Raw genomic sequence first — 16,878 nt, 5'->3', positions numbered from 1 at the left:
CCCTAACATCTGTGCATCTCCAAGAGCTTGGTGTCTCTCCAGCCATCCCCTTAGCATACCAAACTTTCTATAGTTAACCTGACTCAACCCACCCAGTCCTGCTTACTTTCCTCTAAACAAGGCCTCCTAAAAGCGGCAGTTAACCGCCTAAAAGCCAGAGCTTGTTCCCATCCTTTGTGAATCATGGCATTCCATCTCTCAATACACAGAGTCAGGTTGAAATTAACACTGCCAGCACCTTAACGCAGACTGGGTGTAGAGATGTTTTGACCTGGATCAAGGCTTGAGCTATAGACACTATTTCTGTGATCCACTGAAGACTTCCTAAGTCAGCGTCATGAGGTTCCCTTCTCCACCAAAACACAAGCCTGGAAACAGCTCTCATATTGGTGCATCCTTGGGGCTAGATGGTGAGTATCACACTCTGTAGAAGATTCCATCTACGCATAGTGATAGCCCTGTAATCCCAGGTTTAAAAAAAGATCTTATGAAGCTGAAAACCCCAGACGTCTTGCAGTCTGGTCAGAAGTGGCTAAGAATAGATCTGATGAGCTTGTTTTTGTGCAGGGCTCTTAAGTTCATTCCAAATGCTTGAAACTACAGCTGTTGATCGGCAGGGAAAAGTAGATTTTTCTGAAAGGAAAACTGGGAGATTTTGAAATATTGTGACTCTCAGCTTTTAAAAAAATGGTAATGTAGATTTTAATTCTATCTTATAGGAATGGACTTCACGATAGAAAAAAAAAGCCAGGCTTTTTATAGGACGGTTGGAGAAATGCTCCGAGTACTGAAAACATGCTGGCAAAATACACTTTGCCGTCTGCGTGATGTGAGGCTGAATTCAATAGAGAAATCGTCACTGACCAGAACAGGAAGATTTGAGGACTGATACAAGTAATATTAGCAACAGAATACATTCCATTATTAACTATTAAATGGCATAAGAAACACTTACCCATACAGAAAATTATAAGTCAACAAGGAAGCCAAAAGTTTATGAAGAATGGAATATTACATAAGTCAAAGTATTTTAACAAACTACTTCTTAGTCAGAAAAGAACAAAGGTTAGCTCTCTTTCCAGTGGAGACCAGTGTGTCATCTAATGAACGCCAACGCTGATGGAGCAGACGACAGTGCTTGCCACCTGATAGAATGTCGTGACGACAAACAGCCATTCTTTCACCCCGACAGGGCTCATGATTTGAATCCACCCACTAGAAAACATCCACCAAAGACACAGAAACATTTTACAGAACAGCTGGTCTAGAACCATTCTAAAATGTTGCGGCCTTAGAAGTCCAAGGTAAACCAAACTGGTCAGGCTGAGCTTCAGTAAGCAAACACATCATCGCCATTACTCTTGGGCTGGGACCTGTGTCTACCCAAAGCTTTATTTCTAGACCCTCAGTGAGACCTGAGGACTCCAGGGTGAGTATGCATCAGTATTAACCTCTGAATATTAATGGCTGTACTGTGCTTCTTTTCAGTGTTCTCATGAAGACACACACACACCCGGGAGAGACGGGATGTGAAGTCGGCAATTCACCCTTGAGACAGCTCAGTTGGTGCAGAGCTTACCACACAAGCGCGAGGACCTGAGTTTGGTGCCCAGCACCCGCATGCCGGTGACCACGTGCATCGAGGATCCCTGGGGCTCACTGGACAACCAGGTTAGACTGTCTGTGAGTGCCACCTTCCGTGAGAGACAGCTTCAAAGACCCACGGCAGAGCTCAATAAAGGAATATATACAAAAAAGACCTCTGACTTCCCCAGTCATGAACACACATGTGTGTGCATTCCCACCTGCACACAAACATACCAACACATGCATATGCGTACACTATACACAAATACACAAAATTAAATAAATGTTTAAAAGTTAAAATAAACCTTCCTTACTTAGAAGGCATTTACCTGATAGACTGATTGAGAAGTTTCCTTAAAATGAAAGTAGGTTTCTGTTGAGACTAGAGCACAGATTAAATTGTAAGCACCTATCATTTGTGTATTATAGTCTCTGCCACCCGTTTTGACTTGGTCGTGACATGAAAATCTTCATTAATTTCACTTATCATCACCATCCACAAATACTGCACATAAATTAGAGTTGTCCCAAAATATTTCATTGTCACCATATTATAGCATGAGATGAACTGTATTATTTATTTTCTTTAGAATAGTAGTTTAAGAGACATATTAGATGGAAAAATTAAAATTTAGTAAAACTATTCACAATGCCTCAAAAACACTGCCAAGTCTGATGAGAGACCATTGCTTTACAAAAGAAATTTTAGCTAGTGAATATTGAATTACCATGCTTCCTTCCTTCCTTGAGGGTAAATCATCTATAATTTATTTTAGGTAGTAAAATAGCATATCATAGAGGCTGTCCGTTCCTACTCATTGCGATTTAAAATTCAATTCTCGATGACTGGGTATTCTATCTGAAATAATTGATTTTGCAAAATAAGTCATGTGTGCTTATTGAAAACTTCGACTTAAGGATCGGGCTTTCCAACCAGTCAGTTAAGCAAGCTCTGCTTCCCACGACAACACCCGCCTTTTAGAAGTGGTTCATCAGGCGCACAGGAAAATCAGTGTACTTTGACAAATGAAGACCAATCAAGTCCTCCTCTGCAACAGCTCAAGGAAAAGGGTGCGGATGGGCGCGGCTTCCTGACCACTCCGTTACTAGGCAACGGGATGCTGCGGCTTGAAGCAGCTGAGCTGAATGCTTGGGGCAAGGCAGTTGATAGAGAGATCTTAGGCAACAGAAATGAGCCCCGGTAAGAGCGATCCAGGAGGCTGTCCTCGAGAGGGGAGCTGTGGGAAGTGGAGGATAGTGGAGCTACACCCGGGTCCCCTTCGCCCCCAAGCCTCTGGAGCTTCCCAGGTGGATCTGGAGTGTGGACCTTCCTACCTCACATGCCCTGCCCAGACATTGAGAGAGCACCCGCCTGCCCCCTAGCTACAGCCTCCAGCCCTGCTACAGTCAGTGTCTCTACCTGACCCCAGCGCGCCCTCCGGTGGCCGCCGAGGGTGTGGGCGACCCGAATCTCTTCCCTGCTTCCTCACTTTCCCAGGCTACCTTCCAGCTCCTCGCCAAAAGCTGTGCTCGGTTCTGTTCCAGAAAGGCATCTTGAGGAAGAGGATGAAGTTGACTCCGTTCTCCTGTCAGCATCCAAGATCCTGAATTCCTCTGAGGGGGTAAAAGAGTGTGGGGTCAGTGAACCAGGTAAACAATCTGGGTGAAAAAAAAAAAAAAAAAAAAAAAGCTGAGGTTTTGCTGTTTTATTTTGGTTTGGTTTGATTTGGTTTGGTTGGTTTCAGTTTCAGACAGAAACATGTTATAAAGTCAGGAATCAGTGTCCAGGCAGCCTGATCCCATAGCTGACTCCTAACTTGCATGACAAAGTATACTTGGTTTTCTTTTTACTCTTTGCTCTTTGGGGGCCTACCACCCAGCTCCCAAACAAATTCATGGTGTCTTATTCTTACTTATCAATGCCCAGCCTGAGTTTGGCTTCTTTCAAATCAGCTTTTCTTAACCTAAATTATCCCACTTACCTTTTGTCTCTGGGCTTTTATCTTTCTTTATTCTGTATACCTTTCTTTACTTCTTACTCCGTGGCTGGCTGTGTAGCTGTGTGGTTGGTCCCTGACATCCTCTCTCCTTCTCCTTTACTTGCTCCTCTTCTTTTCTCTTCTGATTTATTTTCTCTGCCTGCCAGCCCCACCTATCCCCTCTTCTGCCTAGCTATTGGCCGTTCTGCTCTGCATTAGACCAATCAGGTGTTTTAGACAGGCAAAGTAACACAGCTTCACAGAGTTAAGCAAGTGCCACAGAAAAGAATGCAACACACCTTTGCATCATTAAACAAATGTTCCACAGCATAAACAAATGTTACCCATCTTAAAGTAATATTGCACAACAGTGAAGTGTACTCTAGCTCACAGGACTTCTACAGAACTCACTAGTACTGTCACAGCCAAGCTAAGGTTTGCACCTGAAAATTATTCTACGTAGCTCTTTAAAAATCGCCTTGTTCTCCTCTTTCTTTAGTCTGTAGAAGGAACGGCGGGCTGTGTCCCGCCACCCGGCTAGCTTTACCCAAAATAATTACACAGAAACTGTATTCATTTAAATACTGCCTGGCCCATAGTTTCAGCCTCTTATTGCCTAATTCTCACATCTTCCTTTAACCCATATTTAGTAATCTGTGTAGCACCACGAGGTGTGGCTTACCAGGAGAGATCTTAACCTGCGTCCATCTCGGAGAGGAGAAGCATGGAGACTCACTATGGCGACTCCCTGAAGCGTCTCGCCACTCCTGCTACCCAGCATTCTGTTCTGTCTACTCCACCTACCTAATTTTCTGTCTCTTAAAGGGCCAAGGCAGTTTTCTTTATTAATTAACCAATGAAAGTAACATAGACAGATAACTCTCCTCCATCATTAGTCCAGGCACACACTTAACACTTCTTACGCATATGGAATATGACAGAATTTTCTGCAGGCTTGGGAATAAACCCCCCTTGTCTTTATTATAAAAAGGTCATCCCGTTGACAATCAAGTCATTTTTTAAAAAATTTCAACACTTAAATACAAAACAGAAAATAAAAGCTGGGTGTAAACACCATTTCTTACATTCTCGATGGATAATAAACTTCTTTGAGGGCAGGGCCATGTCCTCCACTCCCTTTCAGCGCCCCCCAGTATCCTGCATTTAGCAAAGACTCAGGAAATGCTGAGATGTGGTTCTGTGTTGACCCCTGTGGGTCTCTGGTCATTCCCTTCCAATTCAAGAATCATACAGTTCCATATGGCTATTCGAGCACTACTGAATTTTAAAAATACCTTTCCTTAGGAACAAGCCACACCCAAAGACTCTTAAGAAAAACAAAAAGTTCTATTATTACTCTTAATAATAAAATGAGTCCATTTTCCTCCCTTTTTGCTGCCTGCACTAGATCATCAGAACGCTGCTGAAGAAAATACTCATTTTTGAGTCATATCATGCCGCTAAAGCGAGCCGCTTAATGCTATTTGGAGCGTTTGCTTTATTGCCAAAACAAATCCTTTTTCAAATGCTCCCTCCCAAGATAATTATGTCATTTCCCACCCCACACTCTCTCATAAAATCATCTCATGGTATCTGAAAAGGTAGAAACGACCAGAACAAAATTCCCTCATCCTTATCCTTCACATTTCCCAAGCTCCCTTCTTCCCTTTTCAGTGGAAGAATCGCTCCTGCTCAATCAACAACTAGTTCATCTAGATGCGACATCCAGAGTCCCTCTGCCATGGTCTCCCTCCTTCTCTGGAACCACTCCTTCTTGATATGTTTTCAGACAGCAAGCATGTTAGACTCTCCAATAGCTAGAATAAATATTGAGTTAATAATAAATCCCCTTGGGCTGGCGAGATGGCCTGGCAGGTGATGGGTTTGCTGCCATGCTTACCAGGTAGGAGGAGAGAATCAACTTCCACAGTGTGTTCTCTGACCTTTGCATGTACTTCTTGGCTTGTGAGCATGTGTACACACGCTAAGTAAGTAATGCACACTCACTAAGTAAGTAATGCACACACAGTAAGTAATGCACACACTGAGTAAGTAATGCACACACACTAAGTAATGCACACTCACTAAGTAATGAACACTCACTAAGTAATGAACACACATTAAGTAATGCACACACACTAAGTAAGTAATGCACACACACTAAATAATGCACACACACTAAGTAAGTAATACACACACTGAGTAAGTAATGCACATACACTAAGTAATGCACACTCACTAAGTAAGTAATGCACACACATTAAGTAATGCCCACAAACTGAGTAAGTAATGCACACACACTAAGTAAGTAATGCACACACACTAAGTAAATATTGCACACTCACTAAGTAATGCACACACTAAGTAATGCACACACACTAAGTAAGTAAATATAATTTTCAAAATTCTTCTTGTCCACATGTCTTCTAGTGTGAACTCTATCCTACTATAATCCCTTTTCCATGGCACAGTAAAACTTAAAAAAGATTGCCCACACTTGGCGGCTCCAAATCTTCATATCACATTCTCACTGGAAGCCATTTTTACCAGTGCTTCATTAAGCTCTCCCCGCAAACTGCCTTTATCTAGGATGGCAGTCCCACCCACATCGCCCATCAGTGTTTGGCCCATAAATGACATATCCAATGGGGTGCTTGACATTTCTCATAGACAACTTAAAGTATTTTAAAGTATCTTGAAGAGGTTGTTTTTCTCTCTCTCTTAAAATATGAACAAAGGCTTTCAGCATACTTCCCAAAAATTTTCCCACCTGTGCCAATTTCTACCCTGGTCCTGGATCTACAGCCCCAGGGAACAGATCACTGTGGATCAGGAAAGGATGTGATAAGAAATCATCTACAGAGGCTAGACAGGTACTCAGCAGCTAAGAGCACTTGCTTCTCTTTTGGGGGACCCATGGGTTCTATCCCCAATACCCACATGGTGACTCAATTATCTATAACTCAAACTCAGGAAATCTAACGCCTTCCTCTGACCTGGGGTACCAACCATACATATGCACAGACATCTATGCAGGAAAAATGTCCAGACACATAGAAAGGTTTCACAAGCCATCTAGGGGCTGGAGAGATGGCTCAGCGGTTAAGAGCATTGCCTGCTCTTCCAAAGGTCCTGAGTTCAATTCCCAGCAACCACATGGTGGCTCACAACCATCTGTAATGGGGTCTGGTGCCCTCTTCTGGCCTGCAGGCATACACACAGACAGAATATTGTATACATATTAAATAAATATTTTAAAAAGCCAATAACAAAAAAATTTAAAAAAACAAGCCATCTACACTATGTCAAAGAAAACAGAAATTTCAAACAGGATGGTCACATTTAAATAGATACTTGTGTGATGAGAAGCTATGCAATTATACTATGATCAAAAATGGAGGAAGATGGACAGAAAATATAGAAAAGTAACGTATATAAATCTCATTGTTCTTTCTTAAGAACCTATTATTTACTGTTCCACTTTGATCTATTCAATTTACTAAATATTATATATAATAAAAACACAACACTATTGTTTATTTTGTTTTGTTTTGCTTTTCTTTTTTTGGTTTTTCGAGACAGGGTTTCTCTGTAGCTTTGGAGCCTGTCCTGGAACTAGCTCTTGTAGACCAGGCTGGCCTCCAACTCACAGAGATCCGCCTGCTTCTGCCTCCCGAGTTCTGGGATTAAAGGCGTGTGCCACCACCACCCAGCTAACACTACTGTTTAAAAGAGAGCTTCGTGGGAACTATGGCTACAGAACAGAATGTGAGATTCATAAAACTCCACTGCAGAACTAACCTTAGTAGCAAATACGAAGAGTCGAAAATTAGTATGTGTCAGAGAAAATTTTCTCATCTTTCTTGGCGAGTAGTAAGTCAACCTAAGAACACAGTGGAAATATATGTTTTCAAGTTATTAATATTTTTCTTGGTATCTTTTAATACATTGTTATTTTGACTGGCATATACTAAGTATATGTATTTATGGGATACATTGAAATCTTTAATTACATGTATATGGTGTAATGATTATTTTAAGAAAGTTGATGTTTCTAACCCATCAGATGTTTATCATTTTTTGTTGTGAACAGTTACATTCTTCCAGCTATTATGAAATAATCCATTAATTCTTATCAATTATAAGCACCCCCTATTAACCACCCTCTCTGTGCCTCACACACTTTCCCAGTCTTTGGCAACCAGCAATCATTTCTCCACTCCTATGAGATACCCTTCTACTTTCTACATATGTGTGGAAACTACATGTGTACAAACATGCATGCAGGCAAAACGCCCATACACATATATTTTAAAATATAAAATTTCATTTTTTCCAACATTGTATAAGAGGTCCTCTTTCTCCATATCTTCCCTCTTCTAATGACATTTGTGCTTGTGTGTGTGTGTGTGTGTGTGTGTGTGTGTGTGTGTGTGTACACATATAGAGGGAGAGAGAGCTGAAGGGTTGTCTAAAATTGGTTCTGGATGGCAGGCTTCTATATGACACCATTGGCTTTTGGCTTGGTTTGTTTTTGCATAACCACTATGAGTACACTAGAACAAGTTTGTTTAGAGTCTAAAACTCTTTGGAATGCTTTCCCACCTTGGTCTCAGCTTCCCAAGAGAGGCAGAAATAAGCAGTATGCAGGTAAGCTCTCTAGCCCTCCCGTCCTCCGATTAAGGGCGGGATTCTTGAGTTGACCACACATCTCCAGGTTCTGAACTAATATTGCCTGGTTAGTGATGAGGAACAAAATGACAAAGCAGATGTCTGCACTTGACAACCAGCTTCTGCGCCAGTCCGAAAGAGGATTCAGAGGCCTCTTTGAGGACCTACTCTGAGGACTGATGCTGTCAGTCTAGGAGGACGTTCGGTCATAATTCTCACTTCATCAGCAAGCTAGAACACTTTGGTTTCCTAATTTAAAAACGTTTTAAAGCAAGCAAGTTACCTGCTACGTGGCTGAGTGTACATCGTCTCTTCTCTGCTGCCCACCTACAAACAGCCTCCAAGAAGGTGCCAAGCCTGTGACGTCACTGTCTATCATCCTAAGGAGCCCGGGGACTTCGGTTCACTATGTGTTGATTTTAGAGTGTCCGAGGAAAACAGAATAGTCAACTGCTGAGCAGGAGAAAAATTCTTTAGTGACAAAACCTAAGAGAGCAAGATCACTCTAGCTACCGCCCCAGTCCCCGCCCCGCTCCCAGCCTGTCCCCACAGCAGGTCTCTCTCGCCAACCAGCATAGATCAGTGGACTGAGCTGCATGCTCCTCTTGGGCTCTAGCAGCAAGACCCCATGTTGTGTCTTGTGGGGACAGAGACAGGAATGGGTTTGTCGAGACTGGTGCTCATCTGAGCTGCAGAAAGGAGCAAAGGATATGGCTTACAATCCCACAAAAAGAGTCAAGGTAGATGCAGGCCTTGAGGACACAGCCATTGATAGGGAAGTGTTCCTATTTTTACATGGTGAAGAAGGGCCAAAGGAATGCACACAAACCTCCTTCCCCAGGAGAAAGCACAGATTGTTCTTTTTAGAACTTTGCCCGAGAGCACGGCCCATCCTGCACATCCCACTCGTTTCCATGACTCAGGGAGATCAGTGCCCGGCAATTTCACAAAAATCAAGACCTATACAGTCCATTAACCAAAGGCCTCCACAGCATCAGCATTATTATTAATTATTTGGGTTTTTCTTTGTTTGTTTGTTTGTTTGTTTGCCTTACCCCAAGAAAGTACTTTCTTTTTTAATTTTTAAAATTTTGTAAAATATAAACCAATTTAGTTAATGTATTTATAATATATAATGTATAATATATTATAGATAATAATATACTATATATATACTTAACATTATATATAAAGGTGTGGTGACCCACACTTTTAATCCCAACACTCATAAGGCAGTGAATCTCTATGAGTTCAAGGCCAGCCTGGTCTATATAGTGAGTTCCAAAACAGCCAGGGTTACTCAGTGACCTGTCTCAAAAAAAAAAAAAAAAGAATTAATTTGAGGTGCTGAGATGGTTCAGTGGGTACGGGTGCTTGCTACCAAGCCTGAAAAACTGAGTTTGATCCTCAGGACCCATGTGGTGGAAAGAAACACTGGCTTCTGAAAGTTTGCTTCTGAACCCCACACACAATGCCACGCGTGCACCAATCCCCCCATGCCATGGTGCAATCGTAGGGGTCAGGGGACAAGCTAGTACAGGGAGAGCCCTCCTTCCATTCTTCCATGGGTTCCAGAATCAGACTCAGACAGGCAGGTTTGAGCAGCAAGCACTCAGTCATCTCCCTGTCCCCACAGGGAGGTGCTTCCTAGACAGCTGTCCTTAAATTTAATGTGTGGCTAAGAAAATTTAAGCATCAAGCCTTCTCATCCTCTCTGTCACATTACCTGAGTTTAGAGGGTGCTTTTCACAGCAGCTCCCTCAAAATAAGATGTTTGGCATTAAATGATGCGTGCTCTTTGTTTTGCTCCTTAGAATATGGCTGCACATCAGAACCAGAAGGTCAAATCCAACCACAGTCAGCACTGAAAGTGAGTGTTTCATCCAATTATGTGAAAATCCTTCCTAAACGAACACTGGGTCTTCCACACTAACCTCACAAAAACTTCCATGAACACGCTCAGAGTCAGCAACACAGCTAGCGTCGGCTGACTCAGGGGATGCTCTTTGGAAACCAAGCTACACTGGGGGATGTTTTCTCAATCATAGCAATTGAAGACCGTGTTTAGCCCCCTGAGAGTGTCCTTCTGAGCCTTTGTTAAATCTCTTATAGGTCCTCCAGCATCAGCTGCAGTCATTTCAAGCTCTGCGGATGCAGACTCTACAGAACGTCAGCATGGTATGATTGCTGTAGTCCCTATGTAAGAAATCTCCTAGTTTAAGGTACCAGCCCGTCTACTACACTCATCAGTAGCCAGTTGCTAGGTAGATGCCGAGTTTGATGTATCAGAAGTGGACATGTATTTCAGGCTCGAAATTTGTTTAGAGTAAACTACATCCCCCTATATTTTGGGGCGTGAGGCAAAAAGAAAAGGCACTCATATTTAAAGTGCTACCTAGGACAGACATGGATCAGCTGTTGAGGGTTTTCCTAACATGTGCAGAGTCTTAGGTTTGATCCTGGCACTGCAAATTCATACAGGCACGTACATACATACATATACACACACACATACATACATATGTACATATGTACACACATACATAAATACATATACACACACAGTCTGAAAATAGAGACTCTAAAATTTAAACTCACAGTAAAAGTGGCTCTGGGGGAAAGCATCCTCTATCACCTGTGTGTCACTGAAGAGCCTATGAACAGTCCTTAGAACAGCCACTTCTGGTGACATGGTTCCTATGATCGAGACTCTGGCCATCAGGTACTGTTGGACTAGAAGTGCAAACATCAGGGAGGAGTTGCTCCAGGCACCATTCTATCACCACAATTGATGCAAAAGCAAGAGGATTTTTATTCTGTCATGACAGGGCCCTTCAGGTTTGGGATATGAAGGACATCGATAGCGGTTACATCCCATCTTTTAAAGTGAAAAGCCACAGACACAAGGGGGGATCTGTAGGTTGTCTTCCAACTTATTGGATTGGCTTATTCAAAGGGTTACTAGCAGTGATCGGTCTATTCCAGGGCAGGAGAACAGCTGCATGATCGGGTAGATAAGGGAGAGCATCTGTGGTCCATCCTGACCTTGGTCCAGTGACTAAATCAATACATCAGGAACTGAGTCAACATCTGTGGGTTGTATTTGCCTCAATTCCCAGAATGGAGTTATGTTTGAAGATTATTCACAAGGACACAGGAGGATGAGCAGTCCAGCATGTGTGTGTGTAGGCAACTGTCCCATTTCCAAGAGAGAGTGAGTGTAAGGTTTTAGAAAAAATGTCTTAGGGTTGAGGGGGCTTACAAATGCATTTAGAGTCTTTCAGCACAAGTCTCAGCCACACCTTGGTCTGCTTTCCGGGACAGTGGGCTGTCCGATGACACATCCTGGTAAAGGGGTTGGAAAGAACTTCAAATCTTTGTCCTTCTAAGCTCAAATCAGAAGAAGAGGGAGAGGTAAAGGAAGGGAAAGGGGAGGGAGGAGACACTTCGCTCTCATAATAGGTTATACTAAGGTCCCCTGCTCTGATCCCGAGTGCCACAGACTGGTTCAGAAGCAATTCATGACCATCACTCTCCAGAGAGAGACTCAGTGCTGAGTCACAGACCCAGCCTTGCAGCTAAAGGCAGAACTGGTGCCATCATCAAAAGCACACAGCCGGCCAGGCGGTGGTGGCGCATGCCTTTAATCCCAGCACTCGGGAGGCAGAGGCAGGAGGATCTCTGTGAGTTCTAGGCCAGCCTGGTCTACAAGAGCTAGTTCCAGGACAGGCACCAAAGCTACAGAGAAACCCTGTCTCAAAAAAAAAAAAAAAAAAAGCACACAGCCTTCACCTGGAGAAATTAGAGCGACCAGAACAGAAGATGCATGTCAGGCACACCAGACACAACATGGCCTCACTGAAGTCCTGGAGTCAACTGTGGCTCAGTGTCCTTGTATGGAAAACAACCGCATGGAAGTGGAAGACCAAGCTCTGCCCTTGGTAACAGACATGTTCTGTCTTGAGGATGAGTGTCCAAGATTTCTTATTTACTCCACAGTGCAAAAAGTAAATCTTCTAAAATTATTATTATTATTATTATTATTATTATTATTATTATTATTTGGGGTTTTTTTTCGAGACAGGGTTTCTCTGTAGCTTTGGTGCCTGTCCTGGAACTAGCTCTTGTAGACCAGGCTAGCCTTGAACTCACAGAGATCTGCCTGCCTCTGCCTCCCGAGTACAGGGATTAAAGGCGTGCCTCACCAACACCTGTCTTAAAATTTTTTACACATAGATCATAAAATTTACTGCTTTACCAAGTACTTATTTCCGCATTTTTTTCTTGTTTTTGTTTTTTTGGTGTTTTGGTTTTGTTTTTTTGGGTTTTGTTTTTTGTTTTTTGTTTTTCGAGACAGGGTTTCCCTGTAGTTTCTAGAGCCTGTCCTGGATCTAGCTCTTGTAGATCAGGCTGGCCTCGGACTCAGAGATCTGCCTGCCTCTGCCTCCCAAGTGCTGGGATTAAAGGCGTGCGCCACCACCGCCCGGCTGCATTTTTTTTCTTAAAAATCCTTTAATGACAGATATTGCCATGGCCAAGAACTTTGTACGGGCAGGACATGTAAAGGTGTCTTTCAACTATGGGCTTCTGCAAAGAGACAAGCTCCCAGATCTGAATTCAAATCCTAACATTCTCCATTTGTCTTTCGAAGGTACAGTCTGAAATCAGCGAAATATTGAACAAAAGTATTGTTGAAGTAGAAACCCCACAACTGAACTCTGAAAAAAATGTAGTATTCAGCATGCACCCTGAAAGGGATTTGGTATGTTTTCCTTTAAAAGAAATCATTCCTCTCTCGGTATTTAAAAATTATCCCTACAACTGGTTTGTCTTCACCTTTCCGGTCTCTCTTTCCTCACAAAAACAATGGATGTTCAGAAAATAGGAAAGATCTGTCCAGAAAAACTTAAAAGGAGTGTGTTTATCTCTGTACTCTAGAATTTGACTATTTCTTTTAGGACGGTCTGAAAGGCATCTCCCTTTATCTAAAAAATTTATTTTCTTCTTCCTATGCCCTGGCAATGCTGAAGCATGCATGGGCAGCCCGTATACGGCGGTTCTGTTGAACTTGTTCATATTGGGTTTCATGATCTAAATTGGTGAGGATGATTGACAAGTCCCTTCCTCAAGAGGGCACCAGAACTCATTACAGATGGTTGGGAGTCACCATGTGGTTGCTGGGAATCGAACTCAGGACCTTTGGAAAGGCAGACAGTGCTCTTGACAGCTGATCCATCTAAATGCTTAACATTCCAAAGTAAATTCAAGGCACTTTGGGTAGCCTGCCTGTTTGGAAGGGACTAACAAACCAGGACCGAATTTTATAGAAAGCTCCAAACTAGAGTGACCAATATTATCCATCCTAGCTAGGAAATCACATTTCCAAGACACTTGTGGTCCTAAAGTTACCCTTTCAAGACCAGGAATGAAAGCAAAAAGCTAACAAATAACCCGCAGCAGAAGCACTTGCTTTCCCTGAGGTCCCATGTGGCCTTCCTCCCTGGCATAATGCATTTACTACATTTCTACATCTGAAATTAAGAAGTTGGACTATGTATCTCACCCTTTAAGGGAGGAAGTGCTATTATAAAGCACTCTGTGAAGGCCAGAGTTTTGGATCTCAAAATAGTTGGTGTTATTTTATTCCTGCCCAGCTAGAAAGATGAGGACACACACACACACACACAGTCTTCTTTAATTAGTTGATAAAATAATTTGGTTGTACACATAAATCGTCCCTAAATTATATCTTAATTTCTTGGTCATGTGGCAAGGAACAACGTATTTATAGTATACTTTCTATTGCCACTAGCCTAATGAGAAGCAAGAAGAAATGCTTTCTATCAAGAAAACTCATTTTGAGGACCCTAAGACTCTTTACTCATTGGCAGAAAACGTTAGTAGTAATAATGGCCTCAGTATCTCTCAAAGCATAAATATTCCACCCCAGATACAGGTCCAAGACATGTTACCTCTGGAGAGCCTGAGCACTGCCGCACGTAACCCACCTCCCAACAATGCCATGGGCGCTTCGGACCAGCCTGACACGGTTCAGAGTCTCAGTCTTCATCCGTTTCCACTGCCCGTTCCCCAGACTGTGCCGCCTCAAACTGCGCCTATGACTCTGGATAAATCCACAATCACCGCACCTTTTCAGAAGCGTGAATTTTGTGAGAATTTAGATGATATCTGTCACTCCATTAAACAGATGAAAGAAGAGCTTCAGAAGTCGAACGACAAGGAACTGGCGCTTACAAATGAACTTCACACTTTCCAGGCGGATGCAACTACGCAAAGTCACGCGAAATACGAGCTGTTTCCCATTCATAGTTCAAAACTGAACTTTTTCCAGGAAGCAAACGTGGAAGGTAACCTAAGTGAAGACCTCAAGTCAAAGAGAATTTCTGAATTAGAAGCTTTGGTGAGTAAATTACTCCCACTCAGGGAAACAGTGTCAAAATTGCATTTAAATTTTTGTAGGAAATGTAAAAAATTATCTAGGAGTGAAATATCCCGGGGGAAAAGGAATGAGAAAAGCAAAGACATCCCTATCACCAGCAAGAATATGATGGATTTAAAATTCCACTCCCGAGGTCCAAGGCACACTCTGTCATTCCTTGGCCCGGTGAAACACGAAAGGAAGGACAAAGAAGAACAACCACTTGCAGTAAACCAAGGATCGATAACATTTGAAGTGGAGAAGACACCCAAAGACACCTGTGTCACTGAGCAGTGTGTTGCCAAGATTCGTTACCTACAGAATTACCTAAAAGAATCCGTGCAGAACCAGAAGAAAGTGACGGAACTGGAGAATGAAAACCTGGCCCTTAGGACCAAAATGAAGCCCCTCATCTTCACCACCCAATCGCTGATACAGAGGGTTGAAACCTACGAAAAGCAGTTGAGGTCTCTGGTGGAAGAAAAGAGCGCTCTCCAGGCCAAGCTAGCTAAAGCGGCGGAAGAAAACAGCGACTGTCTCAGGGAACTGAAGAAAATCGTCAGCACGTACAACGTCCTCCAAGGCCAACACAAAACGCTAGAGGAAAAAAATAGTCGACTTTCCCTGGAAAAGCAACAGATGACAGAAACAGTAGATCACTTGAAGAGTAGGGACCACAAGTCCCAAAATGACATGGCCGTTCTCAAAAACGAAAACAATAGAATGAATATAGAAATAGAAGCAATGAAAACGAATATGCTGTTGCTACGAGACGAACGAGAAATGCTAGAAAAAACCATGTACCAACTCCTGAAAGACAAAGGCTCGCTGGAGAGCGATCTGAAGGAGAGCAAGCTGGAGACGCTACAGCTAAAGGAGAGAGAGAGGCTGGCGGAAGCCGAACAGCAGTCTCTTCTGCACATACTCGAAGCAGCTAAAACCGAGAAACTGAATCTCGAGGCAACGTTACAAGAATCGGCTTCTGCCAGGCAGACGCTGGAAAGAGAGCTGGAGGCCTTCCAAAACTACCAGTCGGCTTCGGAAGAGAATCTCCGGAAAGAAATCAAAAGCGCCAAATCGGAGACGAGCATTTACAAAAACAACTTGGCGGAGATCAGCAAGGAATGTGAGCTGTTATCCAAAATGGTCCTGGAGATCAAGACGGACAACCAGATCCTGAAGGAAGAGCTTAAGAAACACAGCCAAGAGAACACCAAGTTTGAAAACAGCATCAGCCGGCTCACTGAAGACAAGGTGCTTCTGGAAAACTACGCGCGGAGCATAGAAAACGAGAGGGACACGTTGGAATTTGAGATGCGGAATCTTCAGCGAGAGTATCTGAGTCTAAGTGACAGAGTCTCCGGTCACAACAACAGCCCAACAAAGTCAGCTTCTATTTCAAGAAGAGAGAAATTCTACTTTGACAACTACGCTGCCTATGAAGACGCTTCCAGTCCTAGGAGTAGGCATTTGGTTCCCGATTTGAAAGGTGTGTATGTTCTAAAAGATAAGTAGCGGCACCCCTGAGGTTCTTTTCAGCCGGGGGGCGGTGGGGGGGGGGGGGGCTGGAGAGATGGATCAGCAGTTAAGAGCATTGCAGGGGATTCAGTGACCTCATATAGACATACCTTCAGGCTAAACACCTATGCATTTAAAATAAAAGACTCTTTTTAGCTTGTTGGCACTAACCAAAGTATAAAAATAAGAAGGGAGGCCAGAGAGGTGGCTCAGAGGTAAGAGTGTGTAGTGCGCTTGTGGAAGACTCAAGTTCGGTTCCCAGCACCCAGCCTCCTGTAAGACCAGCTCCAGAGGATCCAACACCCTCTTCCAGAGACACCTGCCACCCTGCCACCACATATGCAAACCCGCACACAGACACACATGACAAAAAATAAAACAATCTTTTTTTGAAGGAAATAGAGAACATGAAGATGAATACAATGTAGCTTTGTAAGATTTTTTTTTATCTGATTTGTTACATAATTGAATTATTTAGGAATTTTGTTTGGTAGATGCAATTCATGTTGTACTTCTATTACTTACCTACACTGAATGTGCACACAACACCTTTGGCAGAGAGACGGGCTCTTGAATCCTTATTGGAAATGATCTTAGCATTCACAGCTTTAAGACATTTGCTTTTCTTTTTCAGGGATTCCACATAAACTGTATCAACGGCTTCCATCCAAGATATGTAAATAA

At 42.9% G+C, this 16,878-nt stretch overlaps 1 protein-coding gene across 1 annotated transcript; it reads left to right on the top strand.

Annotated features, from left to right (window-relative positions):
* The first annotated feature begins 337 nt into the window (after positions 1–337).
* Positions 338–16,878, top strand: Ccdc110 (coiled-coil domain containing 110). Its single transcript, XM_042054920.1, is given in 9 exon segments — positions 338–410; positions 1,559–1,671; positions 2,971–3,102; positions 3,105–3,237; positions 10,052–10,107; positions 10,350–10,415; positions 12,889–12,999; positions 14,050–16,165; positions 16,829–16,878. Coding segments are annotated over 9 exon segments (2,850 nt in total).

This window comes from Arvicola amphibius, chromosome 4, assembly GCF_903992535.2.
Source record: "Arvicola amphibius chromosome 4, mArvAmp1.2, whole genome shotgun sequence".
In the NCBI taxonomy this organism is placed as follows: domain Eukaryota; kingdom Metazoa; phylum Chordata; class Mammalia; order Rodentia; family Cricetidae; genus Arvicola; species Arvicola amphibius.
This window is presented reverse-complemented; position numbering and strand designations above follow the sequence as displayed.